At 59.9% G+C, this 12,724-nt stretch overlaps 1 protein-coding gene across 1 annotated transcript; it reads left to right on the forward strand.

The window, feature by feature from the left end:
* Window positions 1-2,780: 2,780 nt before the first annotated feature.
* Window positions 2,781-11,710, forward strand: TMED3 (transmembrane emp24 protein transport domain containing 3). The gene is made up of 3 exons (XM_012659794.1): window positions 2,781-3,059; window positions 4,666-4,914; window positions 10,871-11,710. The coding sequence occupies exons 1-3, from the start codon at window positions 2,898-2,900 to the stop codon at window positions 11,105-11,107; spliced, it is 648 nt and encodes a 215-aa protein (XP_012515248.1). The 5' UTR covers window positions 2,781-2,897; the 3' UTR covers window positions 11,108-11,710.
* The last annotated feature ends 1,014 nt before the right edge of the window (window positions 11,711-12,724 follow it).

Consider the following 12,724-nt stretch of genomic DNA (forward strand, 5'->3'; position numbering starts at 1 on the left):
TTTTTTGAGACAGAGTCTGGCTCTGTTGCCCAGGCTAGAGTGTGTGGCGTCAGCCTAGCTCACAGCAACCTCAAATTCCTGGGCTCAAGCAATCCTCCTGCCTCAGCCTCCCGAGTAGCTGGGACTACAGGCATGCGCCACCATGCCCGGCTAATTTTTTCCATTTTTAGTTGTTTGGCCAATTTCTTTCTATTTTTAGTAGAGATGGGGTCTCGCTCTTGCTCAGGCTGGTCTCGAACTCCTGAGCTCAAACTATCCACCCACCTCGGCCACCCAGAGTGATAGGATTACAGAAAATATTTTTAAAGTTGTATTTTTCACTGTTTTCACGGGGGATTTAGATTCAAATAATCTAACCTGACTTTATGTTTTTTATTATTATTAATTTTATTGCAAAGGGCAGATCTAGCTAGCATTTACCAACTTTCAGCCCTTTCGCTCTGGACACGGGAGGACAGACCTCCCTGTTCACCAGGAACAGGGAGGCCATGAGGCCGGTTCAAGATGCTGGGCTGTGAGCGGAGGTCACGTGTGTGGCTCTTACGGGCTGAGACCCTCACACGCTGCTCCCCCGTCACTGTCACTGAGGAGACGTGTGCTTCGGGTGGAACAGCTGCGAGATCGCGGGGATCTCTGTCAGCCAGGGTCCCCGAACGGCTACGGGGAGATCTCTGCCCTGCAACCCACAAGACATGCACAGAATTGCTGAGCACTGAGAGTCTGGGGTTGGTTTTTTTTGTTGATAAAACTCATTTACCATATGCATGAATATCATATATAGTCATTTACCATTAAACTCTATTTCGCGAATAATCAAATCACTAAACTCTTTTACTAAATTAACAGAAACAGGCCACCAGATATTATATACACAGAGAACTTTTCAGACTGTTTTAACGATTATTGAACAGCCACAAATTCCTCCCATTCCTGCATGCTCTTGCTTTGGAGTTGCTCTGGCCGATAGAACGTGGAGAAAATGATACAGGGAAAGTTCTGGAGCTTAGGTCTCAGGGGCCTTGCTGCTTCTCACTTTTCCTCCTGGGGTGCTGCGTGAGCCCGCCAGGTGAGGAAGTGACCCAGCCTGGTAATGGTGGGAGGATGCTCTGCAGAGAACCAGGGTCTCCAGCCAACAGCCAGCATCAGCCGCCAGACGTACTGGGCCACCGGGGGCCTCCCAGCCCCGACCTCCCACTGAGTGCAGCTCCGTGGAGAGACCCGCGCAAGGCCAGCTCAGCTGCTCCACAAAACCGCGACCACCTACAGCTCATTGCTGGGTTAGGCCACTGAGGCATAGCAAAGGCCAACAGAGACAAATGTTACCTATTAAACTTCCTGAGCTTCTTCCTGAGTTTCTTCACTGCCAAGTGGAAAACAATATCTTTTACACAGATGTTAGTGAAAATTAAGTAACACAAAGAACGTGAGCTGTGTAAGTGGCTGGCGCTGTGATGAGTACGTGGTGAGGGCTAAATAAAGGAAAGCTGTCACGTAAACTTTTAAAGCTGACACGCTCGTTAGTTTTTATTCTTGCAGGTTAAATCCCTTTTCCTTCGACTTCACCTTGCTTGAGAAGCCTTCCTGGCGATTTATAACTCGTACCTCCACCAAATTACCTTCCTGTGACTACTGTCCCTGTTTTGTTAATGTCCCTCCCAAAATATTAGTAGTGCGATAGATGCAATCTGATCATCGCCTATACAACGGGACGGTTACCCTCAGGAACCATGCTTTGCACACAGTAGGAGCCAAAACAATATTGTTCTTTTTTTTTTTTTTTAACCTAGCCCAACTCAGGCTTCCTTCGCTTGGCTCAGGCGTCCCTGGTGTCGCACACTCGGCCTGACGTTCACTCTCACCCTGCCGGCCCTGACCGGGCCACTCCGAGGCCAGGCTCCGGCCCCGGACTTGTGCAGGTGTTTCCCTGGAACTCAATTTGGGCCTTAACATTGAACTTGCATAAATTCCTTTTCATTAGCCTCGGCCTAGCCCTCCAGCGGGCCAAGGTAATCCTGGTGCCACATCTGTCATTTGTCCCTTCCCGTGGTGCATCTAGAGCAGATAATCGTTACTTCCCTGTTTTCCATCAGGGACTGAAAAACAGTGTTACGGCATAGAGCCAGGGAAGGAGCTTCCAGGACACGGCCGGGCACCTGTTCCAGGCCGGCGGTGCTGAGGACGCAACGTGCGGACCTCGCCGCGGGCCGCCGTCACGCACCCTGGCGGGTTAACCGCGCACACGTGCCCGCGGAGGCCCACGAGGGCAGCAGGATTCCTTGCTAGGCTCGGATCCCCCACGTCTTCTGGAAAATTCTTTCCCCATTAGCGACGTCAGTCTGAGTCTCCCCCAGTCCGGCCAAGGAAAAGCCGAGGGGAGGGGGCGTCCGCGGATAAGGCGGCAGATCAGCGTCGTCCGCTCTCCGCGCTCTTACGAGGTCAAAGTGAAAAGAGGACGGCTTTGCGAGCAAAGAGCTTTGCAACGAGTCCAGACGGCCGGAGCCTCCGACATCGCCGAGGGGGACGCGACTCGCAGCGCGTTTGCTCCTGTCCCCCCCTCCCAGGGCCCGTGTCGCCGTCGCCGCCCCGCGCGCCTTTCCGCCCCGGCGAGCTGGGAACGCGGGAGCGGCCTTGGGCCCGCCGGGTCCGCGCGCACTTGGGGGCGGGGCGGTCCGGGGGCGTGGCCCCTCCCCGCCAGCCAGTGCGCACGCGCGGGGCGGGGACTCGGCCACTCCCGAGCGCGCCTGCGCGCCGAGCCGCCCGCCCTCCCGGAAGCGCCCGCCCGCTCGCGCCACGTCGGTTCCCGCAGCTGCCCTTCCCCCCCATTCCCCCTCCGCGAGGGCGCAGCGCCAGAGCCGCGGCCCGGCGAGCGGACCGGACCGGACCGGACCGGGAGCGCCATGGGCGGCCCGCGCCCCGGCTGCGCGCTGCTGCTGCTGCTGCTGCTCCTCCGGGCCGGGCAGCCGCGGGGCGCCGAGCTCACCTTCGAGCTGCCGGACAGCGCCAGGCAGTGCTTCCACGAGGACGTGGACCAGGGCGCCAGGTTCTCCCTGGACTACCAGGTGGGCGGCGGCGGCACTGGGCGCGGGGCGGCGGCGGGGCCCTGCCGTAGGGAGAGGCCCGGCTCCCGCACCGTCCCTCCGGGAGCGCTCGTGGGCCGCAGGTCTTGGGGGAACGAGCAGACCAGGGCAGGGCCCGAGCGGGCGTCGTACCGGCCCCCTGCGTGCCCCGCGCGGGCACCCCGCGGTGGGGGCCTGGGCAGCGGAGTGGGGCGGGCTGTCGGCCACCGCCTGTGGTTGGAGGCCCTGGGGAAGGCCTGTGCCCGGGACAGCTTCAGGTGTGACTAAAAAAACAGCGATGGCTGTGTGGCCGGAAGGCACGGCGATGGCATCCTGTCATTTCCAGGGCAGAACCCCTGTCGGGCACCAGCATGGTCCTGAACACCCCAGCGGCAGATGCTCCCGGCTTGTGCAAACTTGCCGAACAGGACCGGTGGCTTTTGCCTGGACGGGGGACATTTTAAGTTTGGCAGCAGATGGAGGCCGCTGACCATGCTTCGATGGGCCGTGGGTGTGGCTGTTGGCTACCCGTGCGGTCTTGCTGTGTGCAGGTCTTACTTTTCATACGTGTACACGGGGAGTTCGAACTAAATGGTTCCCGAGGACTCGCCCACCCCTGGCTGCCCAATTCTGTGCATGTTTCCCTCTGTGTTTATCTTCTCCCTGCGTTTCCGTCAGTGATAACGTTACTAACGGTTACTAGACCCGCCCTGCACGCCGGGAGGGGCGTGCTCGGAGCTGCGGTTTCTTAATGGAAGGGAGAACCTGTGTGTAGCACGGCTCCATCTGCTCTTGCTCCGGGAGGCCCTCAATCCGATCCCACCTCCCCATCACCCCCGGGGGTCAGTTTGCGGCCTGCGGGTTTCCAGTGATTGGCCGGCACTTGGTGGGCGCTGGCCGCGTGTGCAGAGTGCTTTAGATGTGACACCCCACGGAGTCCTCGCCTCAGCCCTGCGGGGTAGGTCCTGCTGTCTTGTAGGGGAACACACATCCTCAGAGAGTAAAGTAACCTGTCCGGAGTCACATAGCTAGTGGCGGCAGTGCCCTAGAGAGGCGACCTGCTCCGTGTCTCGTGTTAACTGCTGCACACAGAGAGAGAAGCGGTGCCGTCCAGTTGCCTTGGGACGGTTCTTTGGGCGTCCCTGCCTTCGTCCTGCTGCCGATCCCGGAAAGCCTCATCGGCCCATCCCACGAGGGGTGGTTATCCTGGGCACGCTCACGGCACAGCAGAACGGTGCAGTGGTTAAGTGTGGGCATGGGAGCCAGCAGCCCTCAGGTCAAACCCCAGCTCTACCACTTTCCCTGGAGCCTCAGTTTTCTCTCCTGTAAAATGGGGAGAATTAGGCTCGTTGTTCTCCTGCAGAGCCAGACTTTGGAGCCAGGCAGACGCAGATTCACATCTAGCCTTTTCACTTGCGAGCAGTGTGACCGTGGCTGATTGACGTAACCTGTCCCAGCCCCAGGAGAGTGGGAAGGAGCAGAGCAGCTGCCGTAGCAGGTTGCGAAGCTCCAACGGCGGAAGCATTGCAGAGTGTGGCCGCGGCGTCTGGTCGGCGTTTGGTGGGTGGGGGCTGCCCCCCGATAACAGCGAGCGTTCTGTGGTTGCCAGGTCATCACCGGAGGCCACTACGATGTTGATTGCTACGTGGAGGACCCCCAGGGCAACGTCATCTACCGGGAGACCAAGAAGCAGTACGACAGCTTCACGCACCGGGCTGCGGTCAAGGGCGTCTACCAGTTCTGCTTCAGTAACGAGTTCTCCACCTTCTCGCACAAGACCGTCTACTTTGACCTCCAAGTGGGCGACGAGCCCCCCATCCTCCCAGACATGGGGCACAGGGTCACGGCTCTCACCCAGGTGAGTGGACAGTCACGGCCACAGGCCAGGAAGCCCCCGCCGCGTTGCTCCTCTCGGCCTCTGTCTCGGCTGCTGAGCAGTCGCCCCCGCCCACCCCCACTGCTGGTCTGGAAGCCCCGTGTCGGCTCTGCCTCTGTCTCCACGGCCCCTCGGAGGACGCCGTGTTCTCCTTCCCGTCCTCCTTTGCGATTGTTCGCCAGCGCCCTGCGGTGCTCTCCTCTGACACCCTACTCTGCCCCTCTGCACCCACGCGGTCTCTCCCCTGGCGCCACTTCCCAGGTCCCTGTGCCACGTGCCTCTCTGCTTACGTGACGTGCCCGTGTCCTCCATGTGCCGCGTGTGAGTGAAGGCAGCACAAGCTGCCGTAACAAGTGCACTCCGCGTGTCGAAGGCTCAGCACAGTGGAAGTTGTTCTCATACCCCAGAGAAGGCTGGTGGGCGCCTCCTCCGCGGTGACTCGGGAATCCGGGATATGTCTTTCGTGTCGTCCTCCTGCCTTCGCTTGGGCTTCGGAGCCTCCAGCTCTGGCCACCGGAAGGAGGAGGGGTGAGAAAGGCCGGCCTGCTTCTTAGACGCCGGGCTCCGTGGTCACACAGGTCACCTCTGCTCACGTGGCATTGGTGGCAACCAGCCCACGTGGCAGATCCGGGCGCAGGGAGGGCTGGCGGACGTGGTCCCGCCTGGGCAGTCGTCTCCTAGCCACAGCGCCACACGATGGAGGAGGAATGTGACACTTTGGGGCGACAGGCAGTCCTGCAGAGGAGTGGGCGTGTGGCCCCCTCGGAGGCAACCCGGAAGGCGATCAGGCTCCTTGGAGACTGGCACGAAGACCCGCGGCTCCCAAGTCGTTACTGCCTGATCCCAGCCTCCCGCACCTGCCTTCCCTCCCGCGGGCAGGCCGTGAGCTTCCGGGGCTGGGGTTCTGGGTGCGTTGCCTTTGTGTGCTCAGCGCCCCGGAGCAGGAGGCGTGGCACAGAGAGGAGCTCACCACGTCATTGTTGTCGTGTGACCGAGTGTCAGGGCCCAGGGAGACCTGTGAGACAGGTGTTTGTTCCAGACAGAGCCGGGGCGTCTTGGGTCTTCAGGGAGGCCAGGTTACCTTCCGGGTTGCCCTCCGAGGGGGCCGTACGCGCACTCGCACACTCCTGCGGCTTCCTGGGCCCCGTCTGCCGCCCTCCCTGAGCAGGTGGAGCTTAGGGCTGCGTTGTCGAGTGCAGTAACCACTGTCTACGTTTGGCTGTTTCATTAAAATTAAATTAAAAATTCACAGCCTCGTGCACTATAGCAACATTGCAAATACCCGGTAGTCACAGGTTTGTAGAGGCCAGGCACAGACGGTTCCACTGGACAACGCCAGGTTTGAGCCTCGCACCGTGCTCAGAGCCAGCGACAGATGCACGTCGTGCCTAAGACCTTCCGCAATTGACGGTTCTGTCGGCCTCCGATGAAATAGCTTCCATGTTGGAGGTTCTGTAAGTCTCTGAAAGCCGAGCTGAAGGACTTCCTTCTTTCACTGTAGACAAAGAGCTGGCAGAGAAAAGGCTTAAGGAATCTGGTCCACAGGGAGACGTTTCCTGGAGCCTGAGCGTGGAGTTCGATTTGTTGCAGGGAAGAGTGAGTTATGCCCCCTCCCACCTCTCAGAACCTCTTCTCCACTCCGCTCGGCCTCAAAGAGGCGTTTTCTCCCTCATCTGCAGCGTGGACCCCTCTGCCCTGATCTGGCTGCACCTGCCGTCGGGAGCTGCTCACCTGGGCTGGCGTTCGCTCAGTCACACCCTGGGCCGGGAGAGGAAAGGCAGGTGGAAGGTGCTGGAAGGCGCTGTCCCTGGCGGGGAGTCCTTAGAGAAACGCAGCCCTGGGAGCCGGTTGCCCGCGGGGCGCTATGGCCACAGCTGAGGTTGAGGGTCAGGGGTCTCAGGCACTGACGGATTCTTCTAGGAGGGTCAGGAAGGCTTCATGGGACAGCTTTAGCTTAAAAGTGACAGTGGGGGGGTTGCCCGGGAGCTCGGCCTCCCAGAGGAAGAGAACAGGTGAGATTCAAGGGTTATAACCTTGCACTCCTTTCCCCGCCCTTTTTGTTTTGGGGGGGGATCCCCTTTGAGCAGCTGCTGTCTCCCTTCCCCCAGCCCCTTGCAGCTCCGTGGTGGGCCAGAGGCCACGAGTTTTGGCACCAAAATAAATACTAAAGTGTAAGAACAGGATCCGTAATGACCACGGCCCGGCCGGGGGTTTAGGCCAGCAGATGGCGTCAGCCCCGAGTTCAGAACTGGTTCCCCGGAGAGGACGTGGGCCGGGACCACGCTGCTCCAGGGCAGCCGGGCTGGAGGCGCCCTGGCTTCCTGGGAACACAGGCGGATGCTAGCGGAGGCTGTGGGTTTCTGGCCGAGGTCAAAGGCCAGGGGCTACCGCAGCGGTGGTCTGGGCAGGATCAAAGTTTTCCCGACTGCTGCGAGGCCAGCTCACGGCCCCTGCCTTCGGGTTCTTGCGGGATTCAAGGAACTGGGCACTTTGACCACCGGGGCCTGATGAGGTGGGTGCCGGAGGAGTTTGTCAGCGTAGGCAGACCGAAGACCTCGGCTTCAGCGGGTGGCGGAGACAGGGGCGTCAGTGTGGGGATGGGGGAAGGGACGGTGCCCCGGAAAAGGGGTGAGTCGGGGTGACTCAGAGACCAGCTGTCACGATGGGGCAGTGACCACAATCCCTGTGAGGCTCTAGGACCCTGGGTGGTCCTGGCGGGGCAGATGGTCACACGCCAGGAGGCTGGGGACCCCGGCCCCGGGGAGACAGGGCTGCAAGGCAGAGGCTCTGCTGGTTTCCTGCGGGGTCGGGGGTAGCCTGGGGTTGCCCCACCGGAATTCTGTGGTGCAGGCTGTAGGGTTTCCTTTTAGACTAGGGCCGACGGCCGATCTCTGTGGGTGGGTAAATAGCGTGTTTCTGTGGCCAGGGCGGGTGTCCGGGTGCCTGTGGTTCTCGGTGATGTGTTGCTTTGGGGTCTCTGGGGGCCTGTGCCACGTCCTGCGGGTCTGCAGGTCGTAGGTGCCAGGAAGGCTGTGGAGTAGCACCTGCCACTCTGTCACCTGGGCACCTGCCCCTTGCCCATCGCTGATCTGATGTGAGATTGTTCCTTTAAAGGCCCGGGGCCTTGTCCTGTGATTTCAGGGCTGGTTTCTGGCCTGTGGCGTCTGATCCAGGCCTTTGCAGCGGTGCCCACATGGGCGTCTGGCTTCTCCGCAGTCGGGGGCCTGCACGTGTGGTGCTGGGTCCTCCCCTGTCCTCCTCCTCCTCCCCTCTGGGTCCCGGGGAAGCTGGGCTTGACGACCGGTTCTGCCGCGCTCCCGGGCCAGGGCCCAGAGCCCCCAGCTGGACACTGGGTTTCTGAAGGAGCTTGTGATAGGAATAGACTTGGAGAACGGGGTTCTGGCCTGGACAGCCAGATGAGCCCCTTGCTAGTGTTTAAAAACAAAGGCTCTGGATTTTTATATGTAAAACGTGTGTGTATGTGTGTGTGTATGCATGTGTGTGCACAAATATACATGTGTTTCTCCATCCCTCCCACGAATTTCAATAATGATCTGCTTTGTGACCAATCCTCCGACTTCAGCACCCCAAGTCTCCCCCGAACCCATTCTTCCCTGACGGGCAACCTGCTTAACTGTGCCCTCATCTTCTCCTGTGAGCAGAATCGCGGCCACCTGAGCGGTTTCCCCGCCTCCCGACTGGCTCACTTACTGCCTGTCCACGCCGTGGCCCCCAGGGACTCCGAGCGTGCCACGCCGCTGCTCACGGCTGCGTGATGAGGTCTTGACGCTTTACCCCGAGCTTCCACCCGCCCCCCACTTCTTCCCCACACCCCCCCAGGTTGGTCCCTGATCCCAGGCCGGACCCCACGCAAGCTCCTTGCCCCGGCCCTGCTGCCCGCGTACGTCCCGTCCCCAGCCCGGTGTGCCCAGCAGGGCCAGCGTGTCGCGCCCCAGGTCACGTCCTCTGTTGCCGCCGGCAGAACGAGCAGCTTTTCCTGGGTGTTCCCCCGACTGCACCCCCCTCTGTTGTCGGCTGTTTTCACGTCGTCGTGTTGCAGCGATTAACTTTTCCTTTACATCGTGAGCTCTCTGAGACCCGGCACCGGGTCTGGAGCTCATCCTCAGCGCCCTGGGCCAGCTCCTATGAGCAGACATTTCGTAAACGTTCAGATGAGTGAAACCGAGCCTCTTGCAACTGTGGGGAACAATTCCTGTGGACGCATTTTACGCATCTCTCTCCTGCGTCCTCCTAGCCCCACCTTGGGTGACCGTGACCTTCCGGGGATCACCAGGTGACGTCCGTGTGGCGCTGATCCGACTCGCAAGTTACCTGCGTTGTGGTCGCAGGTGGTGCCTGGCAACGCCGTCTCTGCAGCCGGCTTTGACCCCGTTCACACGGTTCGAGCCTGACTCCAGGCTGTGACCTTTTCTAGCTCCTTCCCAGTTTGATCCCCATTCCAGCTCCGTGACCGCGGACGTGCTCTGGTGACTTTGGAAGCAGCCGCCGCGCTCGCCGCGCTGCCGCAGCACAGGGTCTGCGACCAAGCGGTCTTGGATCTCTCGTCCCTCTGCCAGTGTCAGACACCTGTGCGTACAGCCCGCCTGACAAACGTGGGGAAGCGAGGAAGCCTGGCGCCGACTGACGCGGTCACGAGAGCGCGCAGCCCGAGACAGTAGGGCCTGTGGGACGTCCCTGAGAAAGCAGGTCAGGGACCCCCTGGGGGGCAGCGGGGAGCACACACAGGCTGATTCTTCACTGCATTCTCCTCGAGTGGGTGCCCCGTCCTCCCCCGTCTGTGTGATGCACGGGGACCCTGTGACCTTTCACCCGTGCGGCGTGTCACCACTTCTGCCCCTGGATCGGCGTGCGAGGCCAGTCACCACGTGCAGAGGAAAGAGTCTGCTTTTTCTCGTTCAGGTTGTGGGTGGGGTTCGGTTCCTCGTGGCCGTGGGACTGAGGCCCCGTTTTGTTGCTGACCTCCGCGTGCCCTGGTCCCGGCAGGTGGTTGTCCCCACCCGCAAAGCCAGCATGGCACGTGGACATCTGCTCTTGCTCCGACTCTGTCCGGATGCTTCTGCAACCAGCTAGAGCAAGCCCTGCTTTCCAGGGCTCGTGCGACTGGCCCAGGCCACTGGGTGATCTCCCCGTCTTTAGGTGAACTGTGCCGTGTGACGTCATTTATCACAGGAGTGGCAGCGCCCCATAGTCACAGGTTCCTGGGATCAGGGCAGGGAATCTGGGCGGTGGTGGGGGTGCGTTTCGGAATACTGCCTGCCACGCCGAATCCTTAGCAGGTAAAGGAAGTCGTGAAGTAGTGTGTTACGTATGAGCACGTGTGTGCATGTTTGTGTGTTTGCATCTTTGCATGTGTTCCTGTGTGTGTATGAAGACACGCATGTCTTCATGTGCTTGTGTTTCTGCGTGAGACAGTAGACAGCAGTCATGTAATGGAGTTGCAGTAGGTTCAGAGTTCAGCACATTCGGGTCTGGCTCACACTCCGCCGCTTATTAGCTGTGTGAGCTTGGGCAGTTCACGTAGCATCTTTGAGCCTCAGTTTCTTCGTCAGCGTATGGGGAAAGCAGCCCGCCCTTCCGTAATGGAGGTGGCGGCCCGCGCCTGTTCGCGCCATTGTGAGCCTTCGATGGGAGAACCCAGAGCAGTGCTTGGAAGCAGAGGCTCAGGGCTCGGACAGTCGAGTCCCATCCTGCTCGGCCACATACTGTGTGACTCTGGGCAAGTTACTTAACTTCTCTGAGCCTCGGTTAGGCTTACCATAAGGATTAAATAAAACCGCATTAAATAAAACCACTTAGCGCAGACAGTAGCATTCGGTGGACGTCGCGGAGGGTGTTGACGATGACGCTTGCTGTTTGCCGGATTCCACTCTTCTTACCTTGGCGTTGGCTACGCGCCTGCTTTTGTCTCCCTGCGCAGATGGAGTCTGCCTGCGTGACCATTCACGAGGCCCTGAAGACGGTGATCGACTCCCAGACGCACTACCGGCTGCGGGAGGCCCAGGACCGGGCCCGGGCTGAAGACCTGAACAGCCGGGTCTCCTACTGGTCTGTCGGCGAGACGATCGTCCTGTTTGTGGCCAGCTTCGGCCAGGTGCTGCTGCTGAAAAGCTTCTTCACGGAAAAGCGACCCATCGGCAGGGCCGTGCACTCCTAGCCCGGCGTCCTGCTGCTGCCCCGCACCCCCCAGGTGGCAGCTGTCCTGGGTCACGGGCTGCGGGGCTGGGAGCCGCGGTGGGAGAGCGCAGGGCGGTGGGTGCTGCGGCAGCGTCTCGTCTTCCATGCAGGCGCCAGGTCCTTGCACCCCGGCAGCCGAAGCTCAGGGAGCCCAGCAGTTTGAAGGCATCCGATTGCATTACATGTGCAACACGAAACACGTTTACAGCTGGTTAGGGATTGGCCACTGTGGGAGGGCGGGCAGGCAGAGATCCTGTGGCCTGGCTGGTAGGAGGAAGCCCAAGTGCCCAGGCCTCCGGGGCAGCTGAGGGCCCTGCCTCTGCTCCCTGATGCCTGGGTCGTTGGGCTTGTGCGTCCTGGCCCGTGTGCGGAGCAAAGGGCTCTCGGTTCTAGCCTTTCCTGCCGTGGGGCTCGTGTACCCGAGGAAGCGAGACCCTAAAGTGGCTTTGCAGCTCTGCCCACCCCAGGCGAGCGGCGGTGTCAGCCATGCAGGCGGGGCCCGGACGGTGATGGGCACCTTCAGTTAGCTGTGTGTTTCCCCGGGGGCAGAACGGTGGCTAATAAAATCTAAGTGTGAGCACCCCGGAGACCTGAGCCTTTCTTTCTTTGCCCTGAAGGAGCTCCCAGCTTAGCAGCGAGCACGCCGTGTGCGTAAATAATTAGCGGAAAAAACAAACCCGGAAAAGCCCCGGGCCGGCCACCGGCAAAACCGGGCCCCGGCCCCGGAAAAGCCCCCCCCCGGTGAACGAGAGCCGTGAGACAGGAAGTCTCCTTGCCGCTCCCGTCGCACGCCGGGCGGTGCAGAGGGTCTGTGCGAGCGCAGTTGCTCTGTGAGAACACCCTGTCTCACACCTGCCGACCCGCCCCGGCATGTCCCTCCCACCAGACGTGGCGTCTGGGCCCCTACCCACTCTATTCAGGACGGCACCGTCTCGCCCGCCCCCGTCCTCCTCGCCGGTTAGTGAGCACTCGGTGCGTGCCGACCGAGCGTCCGCGCACTGGGGCTGGAGGGTCGGCAGGTACGTTTGCCCCAGAGGGGGCCGGCCGAGAAATCTGGAATCCCGAGCTGGCTGGCAGAGGTTAGCAGCGCGTTGTGGGAAAGGGAACAAAACAATCCCGTTATAAAGATGCCCCGTAACCCTTATTTGCCTTGATGAAAGGATAAATGCTGCTTACCTTCGAAAGGTTGTTTTTTTTGATATATATTTTTTATTTCTGCATATTATGGGGGTACAAATGTTTAGGTTACGTATATTGCCCTTGCCCCTCGCCCCCCCAGTCCGAGCTTCAAGCGTGTGCATCCCCCAGGTGGTGCACATCGCACTCATTATGTTTCTATATACCCATTCCCTCCTCCCCCCTCCCATCTGCTCGATAAATGTTACTACTGTATGTGCACTTATGTGTTGATCAGTTAATACCAATTTGATGGTGAGTACATGTGCTTATTTTTCCATTCTTGGGATACTTCGATTAGTAGAGTGGGTTCCAGCTCTAGCCAGGAAAATACAAGAGGTGCTATATCGCCATTGTTTCTTAAAGCTGAATAGTACTCCATGGTATACACATACCACATTTTATTAATCCACTTATGTAT

The sequence above is a fragment of the Propithecus coquereli genome, unplaced genomic scaffold, assembly GCF_000956105.1.
Source record: "Propithecus coquereli isolate 6110/MARCELLA unplaced genomic scaffold, Pcoq_1.0 Scaffold634, whole genome shotgun sequence".
NCBI lineage: Eukaryota > Metazoa > Chordata > Mammalia > Primates > Indriidae > Propithecus > Propithecus coquereli.

Excerpts from the sequence above, each read along its gene's own strand:
- TMED3 (XM_012659794.1), top strand. The coding sequence starts at position 2,898 with ATGGGCGGCCCGCGCCCCGGCTGCGCGCTGCTGCTGCTGCTGCTGCTC. Across the intron at positions 3,060-4,665 it reads GGTTCTCCCTGGACTACCAG|GTCATCACCGGAGGCCACTA; the intron begins GTGGGCGGCGGC and ends TGTGGTTGCCAG. Across the intron at positions 4,915-10,870 it reads GGGTCACGGCTCTCACCCAG|ATGGAGTCTGCCTGCGTGAC; the intron begins GTGAGTGGACAG and ends CTCCCTGCGCAG.